The 20,968-nt window shown below is 43.7% G+C and overlaps 1 protein-coding gene across 1 annotated transcript; it reads right to left on the bottom strand.

The window, feature by feature from the left end:
* Window positions 1-469: 469 nt before the first annotated feature.
* Window positions 470-19,272, bottom strand: LOC124187970 (homeotic protein labial). The gene is made up of 2 exons (XM_046580185.1): window positions 17,764-19,272; window positions 470-2,424 (listed from the first exon to the last, which is right to left on the bottom strand). The coding sequence occupies exons 1-2, from the start codon at window positions 18,638-18,640 to the stop codon at window positions 1,916-1,918; spliced, it is 1,386 nt and encodes a 461-aa protein (XP_046436141.1). The 5' UTR covers window positions 18,641-19,272; the 3' UTR covers window positions 470-1,915.
* Window positions 19,273-20,968: the final 1,696 nt, after the last annotated feature.

Below are 20,968 nucleotides of genomic sequence, written 5' to 3'. Positions count from 1 at the left end.
TTACAAGCGGTAGTGACATCTGTTCACGAAGTCATCATGCAACCATTGATTTCTAATTTTTTGTGTTAGCCAGTTCCTTCAGTTTTTTCAATTGATACCCTGAATTACAAAAAATGTATTGACTTGTGTATAAAAAGTAACTTACTTGATATTAATTTCATTCATGTGTTCTGTCGCAAGATGCTTGAGTGACCAAAATGATTTTACCTGGACTTGATGATGAAATCTGTCGGTACAGCAACGAGGATACCAACCGACGAACAACTTACCATTGGTCGATAAAGAAGATATTTACCCTGCATCCTAAAGGTGAGAGTATAATTTTTAAATAATTTTTGTATATTTTTGTATGAACAAGACAATGAGGTTTGTCATTTGACACGATATGCATTCGTTATTGGGAGGATGGAGATTGGGTGATTATTATTATTATTATTATTATTATTATCAATTTTAACAACCTAGCGCATGGTTTAATACAATAATACTTTATTCTTTCTACAAGATTCCTACAAGATATTATAACTAAGCATAATTTATAATAATAGGAATTTTTTAGGTACAGAGCCTTGCATTGTTCACGGTGATGCGCGTATACTATTTTAATTATAATTATCTATCTTCTATAGATCTTATAATTTATGGAATTAATTTAATTATTTTGAAACCTGTGCAAATCTTGTATTTAATTTTGCGCATTCGAGGTTACAGCCGTACGAATCATGGCAACAGTTACAAACTCAAAGGAGGATACAGTTTTTTTTTTCCAATAACAGCGCGCATTATCAATTATTATAATAAATAATTGTGCGGGTATGAGAAATCAAGTATGGTCGTAGTACTTGATAATTATCATATGAAATGAAAATTATCTATTTAATTTTTTTCAGCAATGCTCCCCTAATTTTCTAATTATCAAAGATTTGCAAAGGATTCTATTTACATACATACACCGTATATTCAATAGGCATATCTATCATTATCACACTATCACAATAGGATAGTACAGACTATTCACTGTAGTATTTCGCAATTGTCAAGATAATTAATTAACTTAGTGACTTTCGCTGACTGAATCAAAACTGTTCCGAAGATCGCGCGCACTGTATTTGAAATATCATCGATACCCCGGAACTAAAATTTTCGTCTCGAAGTGTTGAAAATATGTGATTTTTTTTTTTGTGAAATTTAAGCTATCGTGACAATATAGAGAATTGCGTACATTGTCGAATTGGGGATATTTCCAATGCAATGAAATGCTGTTAATAATTCGGTATAGATAATTTTGGTTGCGACTGATTCTGAGTGACTGCTTTTCAAAGTTTGTTTCATACATGACAGTTTATTCATGGTGCTTTTCTCGTGAAATTGCGATTCTGTATATTTTGATTTCTGAATAACTATCAATGCGATTTACGCTATACAACGTATCGTTTCCGCGACGCCTGCACTCTTCAATCAAGTCAGTTTTACACTATCAGCTGGCGAATCAAGACGCATCGCGTACATGCGTCGACGGATAGAATCAATTTGCCAAAGTGTCGAAATTATCGCTAAAATCGGTCCACTGAACCACGGTTAAAAAACGAAAGATAAAAAAATCTAGCGCAACACGATCGTCTTTACTTGTGGACTCTCGATTCACTCATGCTATAGTCACAATTATCCATATTGACGTATTTCTTTGCGTCGACCAAGTGAAACACTTGTAAGAGAAGAAAAAAAACAAAAAAAAAATGAAAGTACACACACACACACACTTCGAAGCGCAACACCACTTGTGTCACTGCGAGGTCAAGAAGAGATCCGAAAAACAACGCGCGGCTTCGAAATCTTTCCAGTTTTCCCCATTTCACCCCTTTTCGCTGTCGGCGAAAAAGCCGCTTCAAAGTTCAGACGAGCCAAATGACGCGGCTTATTCCTTGGAAGAAGAATTCGGGGATTCCCTGCTGTTGTCGCTGGTGAAATTGGCCAGTCCGATACCAGCCATCTCGAGGTTGGATCCGGTTGGCGAACTGCTGCTGCTTCGTGCCCCGCTCAATTGACCGAGCTGATTAAGCTGGCCGGAACCGGCAGCGTTGTCCGACGGAATGAGGCCCTCCTTCATCCGCTTCTTCTGCTTCATCCTCCTGTTTTGGAACCAAATTTTCACCTGCGTTTCGTTAAGCTGCAAGGCCGAGGCGATCTCGATCCGCCTCGCCCTCGTCAGGTACTTGTTGAAGTGGAACTCCTTCTCGAGCTCGGTCAGTTGTTTGTTCGTGAAGTTCGTGCGACCCGTGTTGTTGAAGCCACCCGGGATTCCGGCCAGGGTGCCGCTGCTCAGACAGCTCACTGCCCCCGTTGCCGAAGTCGCGTATACCGTCGTTCCCGAGGTGCCCACTGCGCTGCCGACGAATTCGTTACCGGGGGGGTTCGTTTTTGGCGCTGAAACGGAAACGGGAAACGTATTAAAATAGAAGAAAACAGGACAAGTGCGAGACGGACTCGCTCCTTGAGGGCTCCGTACAAACTTGATCATTTTTCTTTTTTATACATATTATATATAACTACAAATGAACTATGTTCGAATTTTTTTTCTTCACTTGTGCTGTGAGACCTTGCTTCTCTCCAAATTGAATGACTCTAGGTCAACGGAAAGTACCCTACAGGTTTTGATGAGTGAGTTTGCGACTATCAAAATATGTGACATAAGCGCTTGTATCTTTTGATTGCGTTGACTTATAAGGTTGAATTTTTTACACTTCCAAAGGACCGTAGACTTTAGTATTTGATATCTTGACAGATATAACGAAGTGATACTAAAAGGATTGCGTTTTTTTTTTTCTTTGGAGGTACGAAAACCTAAAAATAAGCTTCCGTGACGTTTCAACGGAAAACACATTTGCAATAAGAGAAATCATTTCCGACGGATTAGCGAATCGCGCAAATAGCTTGTCAGACCCACGCTATGTACCTACTCGTAAGGGTGAAATGGAACGATTCGAGAAGAAGCGGGATGTCCAATATGGGAACGGATTAAGCCGTGATCGTCGCTTGACAGCTGTAGATTGTTCAACACAGCTGGTCAGTTGTTGGGTCATCCTTTACGTCGGCTCGGGTCAGGGTATTTCTGGGGGTCGATCGTCGGGCGACGCGACGCGACGTGGTGATGGGGTTGCGTATTAGCGCAGGATAGAATTTGATAGCTTGGGTATACGTTCCAGACGTCCAGGACAGCTAGCCCCTACGGTCTGCAAGGACGTAATCCTTACAGAGCAAACAGTGACTTCCTGTTTTAGCTGGACATCGACCGATACCGCCTACTCACTGTCCTGCCAGATTTTAGGGGAATATTGAATCGTTTCGTCGACCCTTCGCGATGTTCTTAGTTAATTGAAGGATTTCCTTATCAAGGTGAAATTGATTCTCTCGCATTTCCGACGATTTAAAGGAACACGAATGCTTTAATCACAAGAAATAGTATCTGATTGTTTTCCTTAATTATGGTAGTTGTATTTTTTTTCAAATTCCTGAAAAAATACCTCAATGTTTATACATAGGTATATGCTGAAAAACTCTGCACTGGTTTTGTGGACGTATAGCGGTTCGGTACATTATAAAAATTAGTGGATTATTTAGTCTGCAAGTATGTCGCAGTCAATTTGCGTAATGGAAGAGGGTGATGGGAAAAAACGACCCGTGGCACCGCCTTTGCATCATCTTACTGATAATATATGCGTAAACTCTCCCTCTTATATTATATCCAACGTCTCTGCTCCTCTCTGTCTAATCCATGTTTTCTTTTTTCGCTGCTTTTTATTTCCTTTTCTCCCGTCAATCTTTTATACAATGTCTTATATTACACGAGCACAAACGTGAAGATCTTTCTCGCGTTTTACGCATTTTTGAATCCTCTTCCGTCCAATTGCTTTCCTCTTAAATAATTCTGTAATTACATCCGCAACGTTTATAATACAATTACTTTGTTCGCTCACGATCGTTTTCTTTTGCATGTTAATTCACAGAATTCATAAAATATGGCCAACCTGTAGAGCAGTACGAATCATTCGGTGCCGAGCTATTTATTGGTTCGTAGTTTGCGAGATCGGCGAAAAGGGTGAGGCTGAGGGGTGAAAAAGAACGGGAGAACGGGGAAAGGAGGGAGGTAAAAATTAATTCGAGTAGGGGATGAAATAGAGGGATCGGAGAGGGAATGGCGGAGAACGGTCGGAGGTATCGGATGGAACAGGATGATCCGTCTTGTGGCTCATTACCTAATCTTTGGGTGTCGCGCGCAGCTCGGAGACGTTCGTTTATACGTATAAGTATAGAAGCGCGTTGGTATAACTTCCACCGGTCGTCCGGTCTTCAGGCAAAAATATCGGCGAGTCGGAGGAGAAAATAAATGAATGAATAAATAAATGAAGAAGCTGTAGGCTTAATATTAATATGCGATCCACAGGAAATGCGTTAATCGCGATGCTGGTGACGATCAGGTTGAACTGGATGCGTTTTCATCGGCGGACTGGCTATTGCACACACGACATAAAATATTCTAGGATAGTTGTATTCAAAGATACTGCGACTACTTTGCTCCAACTCAGGTAATTCATCAGTGGCAATATACTGCGGACTTTAACTTACAGCCGCTAAATTGATGAATGAGACACGAGAGAGATTTCATTCTATTCCGTTGGTACATAGGCGCCTACGCAGCTAATAGAACTTGTCCAAGTTTATTATACGGTCAGAGAAACCTGCGGCCTTAATGGGTGCACGCAACTTTTCTGTATTTCACGCTTCTACTCTGGCTATAAGTGAGCGATCTCCCATGGATAGATAGCCTCAAGTTATTTCACCTTTTACAATTCCGTTCTTGACCTTCAAAATTCGTACGATAAATTCATTAATTTCAAAAAGTGATTGCCGCTTTCGCTATTCGAATTTAAAGATATAGTTTTTTTTACGTCTGAAGTATGTCTTGTCAGTTTTTTCCTAGCAGAGAATTCTCGAAATGCAATTTACTCTTTTAAAGATGCTACGGATTTGTGCCTTTCATAGCTTTATATCGGGTAAGTTTACGTAAATATAAACGGAGTAGGAAAAAATGTTTCGAGTTTTTCCGAGGAGCAGGCACACACTTTTGACCCGAAAAATTGTATTATCCAACTAATGACTGGCAACTTTCTTATCTCGGGTGTTTCTCGAAGGACGTAATGGGACCACCATGGGATTTCTCGATATAACGAGGTTTCGAAAGATGGCTTTTTGCTGAGAGCTAGAGCTCTCGGTATTGTGAACTTCCGTTTCTGATATCCTAATGCCAATGGGTGATTTAGGACCGTCTGAAATATTTTTGAAAATTGAATCTATCGCATTAAAAAGATGTTGCGTATTATGAATAACCGTATATCGATGAAACAATAAAGCCTTGATAAGCGTATAGTCCTCGTTCGCGGTCAGGTTACATAAAAATTTGATCAAGTTTGAACTCGACCATATGTGGTATAGGTAATATTGATAACATATGTTCATAAATTCGTAATTGAAATTTGGAGATTATGTAGTTGCAACTATCGATGTAATTGGATTCGCAATGTCGCGGTCGACTTTCAGGTGCCAGAAAATGCCATGAAACCAACGAACTGATGTGTCTATTGAATAAGCCGCGTAAACGTTCGATCATCATTCTTCGTTAGTGTAATTCTTAACTGTTTATTCTTCACGTTGTTCATCCGACTGTGCGCACAACTGAGTATGTGACGAAACATCTCGCACTCCGCCCTTATCGTTTAATCCTTATCGTGAATTCCGTTAATAATTAGTACCCGTGTGGCTGCAGTGCAAAATTACGGTGAAACGGGAGTGAGAAGTAAGGGGGTAAAGCACAAGCGAAAGGGGTGGAGCCGAGTTGACACGAGTGACGAGGTGAGCTGTGGATAATGCTGAGTCAAGAGAGTCCACGAGGTCGCTAATTACTACCGCATAACTAACTCTGCCGTGTTAATGCCGGGCCGAAACAGTTAGTTAACGTACGACTCCCCTGGGCTGATCTCACCCCCTTGTTATCTCACCTTGGTTTCAATTTCCTCATCCCAATTTCGCCGAAATTCAACATCTCTTCTGCGATTGAAATTTCATTCGTTTCTCACGTGTACTGTACAGGTACTCCGAGATGCCCGTACATTTGTTTATTGATCATCGTTGCGCGTAATCGTGGACTGTCAGTCTATCCGCAATTGATCGATATTAGCACGAACCACTTTGCCAGGTAGGCGCCTGTAGGCAAAACACAAGTGCAAACACTTTTAGACATCATATATGTATACGTATATACTGTACGTACATCGTGGATCGTATAATTTGGAATGTCGGTTACGAGGTACTCGTTGTGTTATAATACATGTGCAATTGAGACGTCAGTCGCTTTAGGGTTCTTGTTGTTTTTTTTTTTTTTTTTTTCTTCTTTTACGCTCAGTCTAATCACGATACAGATCACGTCTAGTACCGACATTTATAATGAGTCTTATCGTAGATTTACGCGTGCAAGATTAACAGTTCGCTTTGTACAACATATATGTTCTACATACTGCAGTCCGGCTGACAATGGGTCGTTATATATGTTTCACTCGTGGAAAACTGGGAGAAAAAATTTAAATCGAACGTTCCCTTATTGCCCGACGAGATGCTGGATTTCAAATATTGGTACAGGAACGTGTGCTGCAACCTACCGTAGGCGTTACTCCGTGTAATCGGGACTCAGGGAGCGGATATTGGACAAATACAGCTGGGGATGGTTTCGGCTACCGACGGTGATGGCTAACGTGTTTCTTCAGCCCCGTTGCACTTAGTCCTCGGATGATACGGTTATACTTTTTAAATATTTTTGCATCTAAATGGACTCGAAACGACTCGCGAAAATCAGCACGGTTTCTACATCATATATTCTGCGCAGATCGTAAATAATACGCAGAACCCGAAGTGCACGCCCGAGTTTTACATGTGACTTATTTTTTGAACATACTCGTTCGTGAGATGGATATGCGGACGTTTATAAGCATCTGGACATGGCCGGACAGGCATAGATGAACGAAGAGATAAAGTCGTTCGCATAAGCATTCCGTTATCGGTCTTTTGCGTTTCTTCTGTGCGCGTTATTTTTCATTCGGTCGTCTTCTTCTGGCTCACCGTCTATTCGTCGGCTAAGACGGCGACACGTGTTTCATAAGCAACTTCATCATCCGTTCCACCGTATCACACATAAGATATGTATATACAGGCTTTTGACTCATTGTCAGTCCGGTATTGAGCTGTGTTGGTGCATATTCTTTTGAATGACGCACGTTCTTTTGACTATGGCTGAAATTTAACTTTTGACATTCACGGCTATCTGTCCTCAACGTCGCACGTTATCACGTGGGGGAAGCAGGTGCGTAAGAGCACGTCGTGTTAATGCGGGAAAACGGTAGCCGCGAAGGCGGATGGATCCACCCGAGGAGCCACTCCATCCCTCAAAGCTGAGCGCCGATCTCTCGGCTCTCTTCGATGTAATATTACGTAGCGAGCTTCTCTCCTGGTAACGGAACACCGAGATGCACACGAAGGTACAACCGTGTATTCGTTATACACCCATACCGGCCAACTTCTCCCCGTAACGTGCCACCGAATGATCGCCCTCTTCGCTTCTTCGAGCCCTGCAGTGCAGCGTGCTCGTCGTTGTCCTTCTCCTCCTGATGTTGGCTCACCGGCTTTTAGCCACTGAATAATATTTGAATTGCGTAATGCGCTCTCCGTAGGGGATGACGATGATCCGGTACCGCCTCGAGCAGATGATCCTGTGTATACTTACTGGATTGGCTTTTCCATCGCCATAAAAGGGTTCCGATACATCTGACAGTCGAAAGTTAACCCCTGTGGCTGTCTGAAGAGTTTAAAATTTTCGTACCGGTAGTCTACTACCCTTGAAACATAAATTTTTCTGTTTCCGACCGACCACGTTGATCGTATACTTGAATAAATTAAAACCCACTTTGAAGAATTACTCTACATAACCTGGTTCACGTTTGTTTCAGAGTGCCAACGGCGTTCGAGTGGATTCTACAAACGGTGGCGGGATACCGATGGTTATTGGCGGACCATTGGATCAGAGGTTTTCCCCGTAGAACGAATGGAATGTTCAAAAAATACAAATCTGCGCCAGGTTGCCGGAGCGTTGCGATTGCAGGTCAGTGTCACGTTTTGTAACGAGTAAAATACAGACGCGATGTAGAAGAGTGAGTGGGTGTATCAGCGGTTGACTTTTTTTTTTTTTTATCAACCTTTGATATAATTGCTAAGTTACTAATAGTCGATTCATGCCTAGAGATTATTACGCTGTACATCGCGTGTCTGTGCGCCGGGCCTTCGCGTTTATGTGCTATATACGTGTCTGTGAAATAAAAAGAGGAGAAAAAGAACGTCGGGACGAAAGCTTGTCCAATATTTCCTGCACTTGACAAGGGCCGAATAGAGTTACTTCGAAATGTACACTTTTCAGATATTTCGGATTTTTTCTCCAATACACGCGAGCTTTTTCTTCGATCATTTCCACTTACAAGGAAGGTATCCCAGCTTGATCTCTCCGATTTGACTTCTTTTTTAATATATTATAGTAGACTAAAAACTGAGCGACACGTATTTTTTATTGTCTGCCGTTAAACAGTTTGAGGGGGTGAAACCATGAAAATTAAAAAACTTTTCCAGCTGGATTGGTTGAAAAATATGATATTCTTTTGCGTGAATCTCCCAAAACGCTCCTTGATAAAGAAAAAAAAACAAAATACATGTCGCCTAATTTTTAGTCCGCTATAACATATTGCAAAAGAAATAAAATCCGAGTGATCCACCTGGGCTACCTTCCTCGTTAGATAGAGCTTATAATGACACTCGATGCAACAAGATACTTTCCCCGAAATATGCGGATGACCCTAAAATGGACCTACGTCGTGATCGGCAAAAGCGAATTTTGGCCCCTGGACGGTATACGCACACCATTCTGGGTATCGCCATCGGCCTTCGCGGATTCTTTATTGTGGCAGACAAATCGATAAGGTCGGTGTGCCAGCGGTCTCCGCTGCGTTTAAGCACCGAGCCGACAACAAGCACCGAGCCAACAAGCACCGAGCTGTGGCTAGGCGTCGAGGTTGGAAACTTTTCGACGTCGTTGGTAGGTACAAGGCAGGAGTTTGTAGCGGTAGGCAGGTAGGCCATGGCTGGCCGGCCGGCGCACGGCTTGGGTACGTAAAATAATAATATTAAGCTTCGTAAGATTTAATCTCTACTGGCCACCGAACGAAGGAGGCCGAATCGCATGCACGACTCTCTGACCCACACCTTCGCTATTACCCACCTTTACGTCGTCACGACGGCGTGGAGTTAAGTTGTACACCGTGAGTACGACCTCATGTGACTATGCAGGCTCCGTATATCGTTGCTAATAACTCGTGTGCACGAAAGATATTTTTCCCCACGTCGAAATAACGCTCTTCAAGTTAATTCCCTATTTCATATTTCCATTGATGCATTTATACGGAAATTGCTGGTTAAACACTTACTGGTATACTCTAACGGGAATTACCAATTCTTGACACAAGTTTAGTCTTGACGGATTTATTTAAAAAAATTGACAAGTGCCAAAGAGCTGTCAGTAACACTGGCACACAAAAAACAAAGTTTCTTTTGACTGCCACACTTTCATGCTTTTGAAAATGCTGCATACGAATAAAGGTGTCAGAATTGCTCAATCATCCTTACATTTTCAGTACTCCTGCCTGAAACATTCGTTCATCGACCCCGAACATCGCAAGATGTTGTTATGTGAAAGTCAGAGTGGAATACCCCATATAATAAGTCAAAATCTAGGGGTGATGGAGCAATTCTAGCATCGAATTTAGTTTCAACATTTCCAAAACCATACATGTGTGATCTAGTCTGCCGGACAAAACACTTTCTTTTGTGTGCCTGTGTAATCATACTGATTTAGAATAAAACGCCTGGAAAAAAGTTCATCATATGGAATCGACACAAGAAACAATCCGTTCGATTCTTATTGCGTTTTGCCAGGTACTCTTTGTACGCTGCTGGCACTGCGTGAATGTAGGTGTAAGGTGCCAGTTGAGCAGAGCAGGGCACGGATTACTTGACCATTCGACTAGGTACTGCATCACCATGCCGGCTCGACCCGTGTTGCGGAATATCAACACTTTTAATGGCTGTCGTAAAGGTTAGTACCGTTATATTAATGGGACAAATATTATTGGCCCGTATCACTCTTATCCGTCCTATTTACTGCAAAAATCCGCAGTACCTTGCGGTAATAGCTCAGCCATCTCAAATGCCTTCCAAGACGTAAAATGCCGATCGATTCTAGCTAATTTCACTTCATAGGTGCCGCACGGATGTTGTGCCTCCTTTTTGTCCATCGGTCACAATCTGATCGCTGGTTAATCGTTATGATCTACATATAAACAATACAGATGGATGAATTAAAAAATATATTGTATATGTATGTATTATATATTGTTTTTAGAGGAGTTTAATACCGTGCAGATTTTTATTTTGTAACTTCTACTCTGCGGTTTTCATTCTTATTATCGAAATAACCACAATATATATTCGAGGTATATCTTTGGCTTGAACCTGAGCAATTCGTCCATTGAGAATTTCGACGATTTAGTCAAAAATCAACTCAGCGTAGAGCAAAGCTAAAATTCATGGGAATTTGCTCACGGCATAGTAAGTTGGTCCCGGCGTTCCGTCGGTAGTGTTAGTGTATGCCCAACCTGTCAAAAGATTTAATTGACATTCCAGAGTTACAATATGGTCGGAGCCAAGCATCCACCGGACGTCAAATTTTTCGAGTGCCGCGGGGGCAGCGGGGCTGAACGTTGTGATAGGTAATATCCTGAGTCATAGTAAAATATGGAAAGCAACCGTCACGTGATATCACTTGGCCCCTTGGCCGCGTGCGTGCTGCAGGTACTAGCCTTGTACGCTACAAATTAGGTGGGCTGCAGGGGGTTGGTTGCCCAGGAACTTTTTTTTAGGGTGCGAACCCGGTGGCTGTAGCTACCCCGCCTGTAATTTTCTGTTCCGAACAGTATTTTGCCTTTCCTTCTTTCACCCTTTGGCGTTCACTTTTCATATCCAGACGCTTTTCTCCGCTTTCGACCTTCCCGAAGGGATGCAATTTCGCGTCATTTTTTCCAGGGTTGAAGCTTAAAGAACGAAAAAGAATTTCAGCAAAAATTTCACCCGGAGCACTCGAGGCTTGCGGAATTAAAAATCACCGCCCCGAGCCGTCTCGACACGTGGACGGGTTCGGGGTCGGGGATCCGTTGCCGTTGGCGTTGGCGTTGGCGTCGGCGGGTGGCAGCGGGTGGCGGCAGGCGCGATAGGAACACATAGGAGAACACGCGAGCGATCCTCAGATCCCCTCGGCAGATATCGGCCGCTCACTCACGCGTCCGCTGGCCCTACTAGCCCTGGTTTAACGTGTGAGTTACGTACACGTGTACCTACCTGGCTGCAGTCGAAGACTAGCCTCGAGTCCACTACGAGCTACTAGCCACGGTTAGGAGCCCTCCGACACCCCACCATCTTTATATTCCCAGGACGAAGCGCGCCCGATGTCGTTACATCCTACTCTATGGTTAAGGTCTGAGGCTCGGCTTAGGTGGCAGGTATGCGGTAAGCTTATCGCAGTGGTCAGGGCATACGCCTATAGGTTTCGCAAAAGAGGGTCGGGTTCTCTACAATTTTGGAATTTCTCATCACGTGCGGTTGTGCAATTCCTCTGCTCGGCCAAAACATCGCCACCCGTCGATGGTGTATCATTTATTTCGTTTCATCCCTCATGTTATGCATGCTGCAAATGAACCATCAATCAAATGTGTATTGACAATGAGTATAGTGAGAAGATCTTGACGACTTTTTTTATTCATGTTTTTGACACTCGGTTAGAATTCTGAAACGAGAAAAAAAGTCTTAATTTTATCAATGATACACGAACCAGGAACGTGCAAGACGATGAAATGCTGCAGAATTACCTGTATGTGTTTAACCTTCTATTTCTGAAATTACAAAGTGAACTACTCTTTGTTTTATTTTCTGGAACGAGCGGAATCTTTGAATTCAGACCTGACGTTATCGGAGCTACCATATCGAGGCGAGCTTGATGTAATGGGTGTGACTGGTAGCTAAACTACCTATACGACGTAGAAGCAATAAAAGTGCAGGTCAGTTGTTCGTTCTTAAATAACAACAACACAAAGCACAGCGTAGCAATGATTTGAATTGCATAAATATGGGCGCATTAGGACTAATTTTCGGTTAACCTTAAAAAAATCTTCACGAAAAACGAAGATTATTATTATTAATTCTATTGGTTATTCAATATCACTTTTTAGAAACCTCTAGGTTCTTCCGTTTCTCTTAACAACACGAAGGGTTCAAAGACAGAGTGAAAAACAGAGTCCTAAAATCCGTTGGTTCAGGTTTGGAAAACCGTCACAATCCAGCGTGTCGCGATCCGTATCGCAATAGCTACATCAGCACTTGAAACGAACTTCGTAGTCACGATTCGACATTAAATGCATAGGTCGGCATTCGAAATTTTTGAGGGTGTAATTTCAGGGTAAAAAAGGTTGGCGTTGAAATTACCGCAAATAATAACTGGGGAAATTGAATTAAAAATATGGAGTTCGTAGTGTGAAATTGGTGTTATTGTTATTTTGTTTTTCAATTAACCCAAGTGCTTTGCATCGAATTCTATACACGTCACGATCCGCATAGATCACTAGATAACTAGATACATGTTTCGCTGTGATACCGCTCACAAAATTTCAAAATATTTTCTATATACGACAGTCATCTGTGCAGGGTCCTATTTTGGATGCAATTTTTCGATCGGTCTAATACTGGGTAAATTTTTTGTTGGAATCTTATCGGAAAGTATACGCCACATTTTTCTTCTAGAAGATTTATAATACTCACGGAATTAAAAAATTTATTCTGTAAAATGGAAGTAATAATTTCATCTGCCCTTGTCCCAGGTGAAGCCTGAATATTTTTCGAAGTCAGGATTACTGATCGCGTCGAATCGAGGATGAAATATTAAACCATGGGCTCGTATCAGCGGTTGAGACCGTCAAAGAGGCGCCGATTTGGCGGATGAATCCGTGAGTTAATCCGTGGATAACAGGTTCTCTACCTGAGGTGGATCCGATACGCGTGGCTACTTATACAGATAACCGAACGTATATATCGGACGTATCAGCGTCGCGACGCTGAAGAGTCTAACCAGATGGGCGTGGCGGTAAAATCCTGGGAGGAGAATTTCGCAGAGATTTGGTTGGACGGGTCTCCCTGGTTGCAGACGACAATAGAGCTTCTGTACCATGGCCAGAGCGTCGGATGGGGTGCGAGTTGCCCAGCGGATCGCCGCGTCGCGTCGCTTCGTCCTTCGGGGTTACCAAGGTCCGGTTCGGGTCGCACCCTCGATGGAGGCTCCGCACAGCGTCGGCCGTTCCCTCCCCGATCTATCAAACTTGGCTCAATTTCTTCTAGTGTTACCCAATAATGCTATTTACCATTCGGATTATGCCTATAACCCACCCTCTTGCAGCCCTCGTCGCCAAGGATAACTTGTGCCTTCGATTTTCCTCCAGAATTATATTTTGAGCTTTTAGAATTCGATGTAATAAGAGAGTGTGATTGAATAGTTCAGTTGAAACAGTTGGAGTAAAAATCAAGAGAGAACTTGAACGTCGATGAGGATGGTATTCGATTTTGTTCTTGTTTCTTCATTTGCTGGCCTTAACGTCGCTATGAAAATTCACTGTCTGTAACAATTACTAATCAAACTTCTTTGCAAAAACCATCGAATGTAACCTTTAGTTACAAGTCAACCTTTTTGAAAAGGCTAAGACTTGAGTTGGTTCTATACAATTTAGTGTAAATTCACAAATTTAGTCGCTATCAGTAGGTTGAAAATCAATAATATCATAAACGAATGTATGGCTTGCGAAAACACTTACGATTAGTTCAATCGAACGACAAAGTCCAAGTGCTTGGCTGAATTGACTCGTTTGTATCATAATTCTACTCATGATTACCTGCGAATTATTGTCTTCAAATATTTCGCAATGTGACCAGGTAATGGTACGTCGATAAATCTTAACGGGAGTTTAAGAGTTTAGGAGAGGCAACAAGTTGCGGGGTGGTAATTACCAATTATGAAATCAGTAGGGTGTGAGGAGGGGTGCGGGGGATATTTAAAGTTACGAGTCTAAAGCGGGGTTGGTTAGTCGGTTGGTGGGTCGACCTAAACGACTATAGTTGACGTTATTACGGTTTGCATGTCCCGGTGCAATGAGTCTTGGCGTTTCACCCTCGTACAACGAACCGTAGGCATTATTAATTCGATTATAATGAGCTATTAAGCTCGTAACCCGCGTAATCCAGTAGCAAGCCTTGTTGAGTACCTAAACCCGTTTCTAAAACGAAACGTTTTCAAGTGCTTTTCAGCGATTAACTTGATATACCGAATTGAGAGATCCGATTCCGCAATGCTCATGTGTGGTTTTAAATATGTGACCACCGCTGGCGATAGTGTAAGACATTGATGGAATTAATTTGCTATTTTTAAAGCAATTAGCGGACAGGGGCATATATCAATGACTTAATTCACGAGGGAAGAGCTTTCCGTCGAGATCGAAGCGAGACATCTGTCAGTTGCCGCGACACGGAGAGATCATCGTGAACAAAACTCCGATAGTGAAATTAATCAAACGAAATAGCTCCGTTCTATATTGAATCTGAAGTGCTCGATGCTCATTTCGTTATCGTAAAAACGGGTGCTTTTTACCGCACTTACGCCTTCGCCCACTCCAAAGTGATACCTTCCCGCTCAGCTAACGATCGTTTAATATATTAATTCAATTACTCAAGACCGTATCTTTACACTTGCTCTTGGTGTGCCTCTTATTCATCTGCGATTCAATTGCTTTTATTTATTTCCCTTCTAAGGACCTTAGAACCTTATTGTGTTCTGCTGATCACCGTCCCCGGTGTCAAGATAACGATTTCTTGACTGGCTAGGTTAACGTGTTAATTGATCCAACGCGTTTAACTGTGTCCCTATACTCGGTTCCCAACAGTTCAACACACCTACATTATTGTCCGTGAGAGTTTCGATAGTGGGACAGGCCGCGGCGCCAGTCTGCAGCTGTCATCTTTTGTCGGATCGTCGTTCCCATGCACACAGAAAAATCAAGATGCGCAGAATTTTTTACGATCGAACGAACTCTGGAAATTTATTTCTCAAAGATCCTCTTCGGTTTCAGAGGGGAAAAAAGAACAATGTATCCCGAACATCATGTCCAGAAAAATTTTTTCTTCCACTCCCTACCAATTTACAATGTGACGAAGATTATGCCGATTATTTCTTTTTCGATTCACTCTACAAGATATCCAATCAGTGCGGATAATTAACTGACACCTGTAATATCTCCGAGATAAAGCTGTGCAGATGAGTTGGCGGGTTCAGAAATGATCTTAGCAACAGTGAATTGTTAGACTAGAAAAACTTGGTTGTCCGTACAATCAATAGGCGTGCAATATTTCTGCGAAGTTGTATGCGTCAACCCTCGACGCGTCTTTGGTCGATTTCTCATATCTTACAGGACTAATTAAAAGCCGAATTCAACTGCACCTGGCCCGAGGTGTCAGACAGAAGATTCTGACAAGTGGACAGCAGGATTACTGCTCATGCACCAAAGCAACGACCGTGTCGAGGATAGACGCAGATATAATACCACTGATATACTGGGATGAACGAGTCGTATAAAAATCGGTGATTAAACCGGAGAGAGAGAGAGAGAGAGAGAGAGGGGTTCTCGTGTTATCGAACAACCGGACTACGGCAGCGTGCAAACCTTGTCGGTGAAAGAGATATTGTGGCATATTTGCATCCGGCAAAACGACGAGTGCAAGAGAGATTGCATGCATGAGGGTAGCTGTGTTTGATTTATGGCCTTTGAACAACTGCGTGTGCGTGAACGATTGTGCAGGACTGCCATATACTTACTCGGGTGGGTGTAAAGTAGGCACTGCCGCATGCAAGGGAGATACTTGAGCCTGTGGTTACGGTTTATGCGGGTGTGTGCAGGTTCCCTGTTAGAGTTCCGCTTATCTGTTGCATTTGTTAGCGAGTGCATCGGCATTCGAGGGATCCTGTTTGCCACCAACACCCCGATGATAAGAGCAGCTCAGGTAAACAGCGGGAGATCGAAATTTAACACCGAGACATCAAATGCGGTACGGAAGTAGGTAACGTAAGAAAACAACTTGCGTTCCGTTTTCGACTAAACAGTGAATCAAGAGGGAGGTAGGACGTGGAAACAACATCTTTAAGGCATGTACTTCTCTTTCAGACGGCAGAAAGGACAGGGGTCAAATAAATTTTTCAAATGTCTTTTAACATTCTCGGCACGATATGGTCCGGATAAATTACATGTCCAATTTCAGTGCAATTACCAGTTGTAAATGGGTAAATACCGTGTATTACAAATCATGCAATCTTAAACCAATTTACTCTATGACCTGACATTAACACTTTATACTCTGTACTTTAGCACTTTGCTGCAGATGAAAATTTTTGTGATAGATTCGCTCAAGGATTGAACGAAGAATGTGGTTGACGAAAATGATAAATATTCAACGTGTCTAGTGCATGTGAGCGCTCATATATTTCTTGTTTAGTAGAAGGAGTTTTGGGCCCAGGTAATATTCTAGAATGTCTTCGGCAGGACCCGAAAGTTATACGGTCTCTGTCCAACACTAATTAGAAGATTAGAATCGCACCGTTCTACTCGAGCTCATTTCCTGGCCCACCAAGCCTTTGCAGTCCTTTGAACGTGGTTCTCGTCCCCGAGTTTATCCTAGGTATGAAATCGTTATTACACGCACATCTTCCACAGGTTGAAAATGTCCCAATGATAAGTAGCCACGGAGTTGAGGAGGTAACTAAAATCGTGACAAGCAACTGCTAGCGACACGCTATGTTAGGTACGGGGTACATGATCCCGAGGGATCGCGATCGTGACTCGGACACTCGGCCGTTAATTGTCAGCAAGAAATCACTTCCGTGTATCAAGATGGTGGTGTCATTTATTTATTTTTTTGGGACCACGTCTTTCTCCCTTCACTCTTTAACCCATATTCAATTTTTCTATTATACTTAGCACAGTTTTTCTTCCCATTTGAATTGCTGGTATAAGAAATTAATCACATTCACGATTCGCCATATTCCGATACGCGGTCAACTAAAGCGGGAAGGCGATGCTCGTAGTGGGGCGTAGTGTGAAAAATTGTGAACTCGGGCGTTGAATGATTCCGCAATTTCCTGAATCACTCCACTTCTTCCCATCCTACCGAAACTTAAACGAGTCTCACAAATCACTTTCGTGTTAACGATCTATCCCGGACCGCCTTTCAACAATTGATAATTTTACGCTCGTTGGAAGGCGCGGTTGAAAGACAAGCGTAAAATAAGCTAAAATCCTTTGGCCCATGGAGGCATAGAAGAAAGCGCCATTCATTCACGGTCAACAACAAGCTCAACTTATCTAACAAATTCGATCCCCCTTTTTTCAACCTATCTCTTTTTTCACATACAAATCCCTACAAGATGTTTGTATAATTCACACGTGGTACGGACCATCTTTACTTCACTCATCTACTTACCCACTGGTTTTGGCACGTTCCTCTTAACTTGCATCCATTTGTAGGTGGGCACCTGAGCTTGCTGCTGTTGTTGCTGCTGCTGTAGCTGCTGCTGCTGTTGCTGGGGATGTGAGTGGCCATGGGGATGTTGGTGATGGTGCGGATGTGGATGTCCAAGAGGATGGTGGGAGTGGTGCTGGTGTGCGGACTGCTGAATCGAGTGGTAGCCAGTGGGGTCAGGAGTTTCTTCCTTGTAGTGAGCAGCGGGATGACCGGGATACTCGGACTGGTGGATGGATGACTGGCCGTAGTGTAGAGCGTCCTCGGGGAGCTGGTGAAGGTAGTTGGAGGATCCACCGAGAGTGATCTGGTAGTCGACCTCGTGATGACTAGACTGCTGATGATGGAGTTGCTCGTGCTCGGGGTGTTGATGTGTTTGTACAACGGGGCCGGGTTGGTGGAGGCCCGGCGGATCTTCCCTGTACCCGGTCGGCTGGATGTGGTAAGTCTGGGGGTGGTGCGGGTCTGCGGCCGGATGGCAGCCGGGGTGCTGAGCAGGGTAGGAGGCATAGTCGAGGTTGGTGTAGCTGAGCCCGTTCTCCGAGGATATGATGGCGGTCCCGTCCTCGTGGAGGACGGCACCCGTCGGCGAGTAGAAGCCCTGGGGTGGAGTGCTGGACGGCCCGGACTCCCCGGAGGGCAGAAAGGGCTCCGAGGAGGAGGATGAGTACGGGGCGACCGCGGTCTGGGGATAGTAGTGGGTAGTCGCGAGCTCAGGGGACTGCGGAAGCGGCCCGTGAGCAGCGGGCTGGTGGCCCGTTTGCCCGGCGAAACCGTAGTTCGGATAGGAGTCAGGCTTGCCGTAGGTCCCGTACATGCCCATGTCCATCATCATCATCCTCCCGAAACAGGTACATTAATCCCAACGTCTATCCGAATGCGGGAATCTGCGACGGCCGAAACCACCTCGCCCTGGTCCGGCGTCAAGCCGCGTTTTCTCGCCGAACTTCGCGTCCGTCCGATTAATTAGGCCTAATCGTCCGGCGGACGGCACCGGCCTCGGCACCGCGGCGGTGTCCGTCGACGCCAGGCGATCAACCCACTGACCCCGTCACTTTTCCCCCGTGTCAATAAACGCACAAACGCGCCTCCGTATCCTCCACACTGTTTGTCCTACGTAATTCACTTCACTCTTAAACAGTCCTCTTTCCGAGATGCGGAGGGTGAGCCACTTCCGGAAGATGACGCTGCGCGGAGCGGTAACGCTGACTACTATCCCGTCCAAGATCTCCTGACGCGGTTTTTCCGCTCAGCGACGGACACGGAATTGTCACTCTTACGCGACTCGCGATCCACCTGCGGCTTCCGCAGAACCGCCACACCGGGAACCCGTCGATCGATGCGGAGGCGAACCGATTTCAAACTCAACTTGCGCGGATGCCGCGAAAACTTCGGAGCTAACTCGATGGCAGCCGGTCGAAGAACGCGGCGGTCGAACGCGGTGGCGAGTCCACGGGCACTCGTGCTTTGAGTCCGCGCACCAGGTGCGCCGCAGAGTATCCCCTGCCTAGGTGAGGATCAGCGTAGTTCCCGGGTTCGGGGAGACCGGAGGAAGTGGCGGAGGGTCGGGCCTGGTACCACGTGACCTTCGGTGGGAGGACTCGGCCAATGGGGAGAGAGCTGCGCCGCCACCGCTCTCCGGCCGCATGATGGATCGGCCTCAGATTCTATTTTCATTCCTTTTATCTCCCATGCTGCAGTTGACACGTATCGTATATATGTATATACATATATACAATGCCCCCGTAATATCGGTGCCACCTTCCTTCGGCCGGCGACACCCGACCCGACCAAACCCAACCCCACCCCCAGAGTCACCCCTCCAGCACCGCGAGACATACGTATGTCGGCATCCCCTTTGGCTTCCTCGCTCTTCAAGTCTGCGTTTTCCATATACATTTTAATTTCGCAACGTTTCGTTCACCATCGGTAAATTGGGGTGATGGAGAATTTCGTAAGGGTTTTTTTTTTTATTACCTCTGGAGATTACGAAATAATCGAAAAGATTTTAGGTGTTGCGGTTAAATGTGCGTTGAACGATTATGAAGCAAGCTGACCAAACCTGTTACCGATTATATTGTCTCGAACAAACCCTTCAAGCTTTAACATTTAGTAAAAAGTCAAAGTGGTACTTGGCAGTTATGTCGCGGTGCTAATGCCAAAAGGGCTTATATTTATTCATACGCCCTTTTGGTTTTGGAGAGCTATCTATAAAAACTAAAAGAGCGTATAACTTGTTTTTTTCATTACCAATCGTTCCGTAGACTTATTTTCAAGCTAAATGTTGGAAAAAAATATATAAACCCTTTTGGCGTTATCACCGCGACATGCTTGACAAACTTCTTTTAGTGAATTTTGATTTAGCTGTTGGAGAATAAACAATTTAACGATCATTAGGTATTTTCTTGAAGAGCGTATTTTCAACTAGTTTCATATATTCTGTGTACTTTGATTTGGTTGGATATTGTCAGTCCGTTTTAGCAACGAGGGTATCATTAGCTGATTAACGCGTATTAGGTTTTATCTGGAAAAGGGTTCAAGTTACATTTTTATTTAAAAGTTCCTCACGGCCTAGGTGTGAATGAACGTAGTCTACCAACGTTGTTCATGATTTAATAAGTATATCTTGAAGTGCTCCTAATGAGAAAATGGTTGGGATAAGATTGTTGATTTAGAATAACCTGCGGAAGAATGGAGGAAATCCTCTGTCTAAATTTATATGTGCAGTTTCCGACGCGTCAATTTTAACATCACCAGCAAGAAAAAGAAATTAGTATCGACGGTCGACAGAAGCAACGATTTTTTTGCTTAAAGCAGACATTAGTGAAAGTTTTCCTCCAAATTCTCAGTTTAATTGTGTAGGCTGATACCACGCTTACGGTAAAAACCCTCAACTTGGGTATAAATTCGCACTCCCAATTCAGAGAGTTTTTTCAGTTAGGGCAGCATTGATAGAATTATTTATCTTGTAAAACACAGAGAATACCGACGACGCTTTTCTTTTCAATTTTTTAGTGGCATTGAATCCTGGTTTACAGAAGGTGAGGACATTATTATGTTGCTCTTTATTAGCCGGGTATTGGGACAAACCATGATAGGTGTTTTATTCTGCAAAACAGTATTTATTGTAACTCGAATGAAAATTCGGAACGTAGGTTGATGGAAC

The sequence above is a fragment of the Neodiprion fabricii genome, chromosome 1, assembly GCF_021155785.1.
Source record: "Neodiprion fabricii isolate iyNeoFabr1 chromosome 1, iyNeoFabr1.1, whole genome shotgun sequence".
Lineage (NCBI taxonomy): Eukaryota > Metazoa > Arthropoda > Insecta > Hymenoptera > Diprionidae > Neodiprion > Neodiprion fabricii.
The sequence above is the reverse complement of the archived record's forward strand: the minus strand, read 5'-3'. Positions and strand labels throughout refer to the sequence as shown.

What these genes read in the sequence shown, in the direction of transcription:
- LOC124187970 (XM_046580185.1), bottom strand. Translation starts at nt 18,640, where the DNA reads ATGATGATGATGGACATGGGCATGTACGGGACCTACGGCAAGCCTGAC. An exon ending in GAACGTGCCAAAACCAGTGG is followed by an intron (nt 2,425 to 17,763) that starts GTAAGTAGATGA and finishes TTTCCGTTTCAG; the next exon opens with CGCCAAAAACGAACCCCCCC.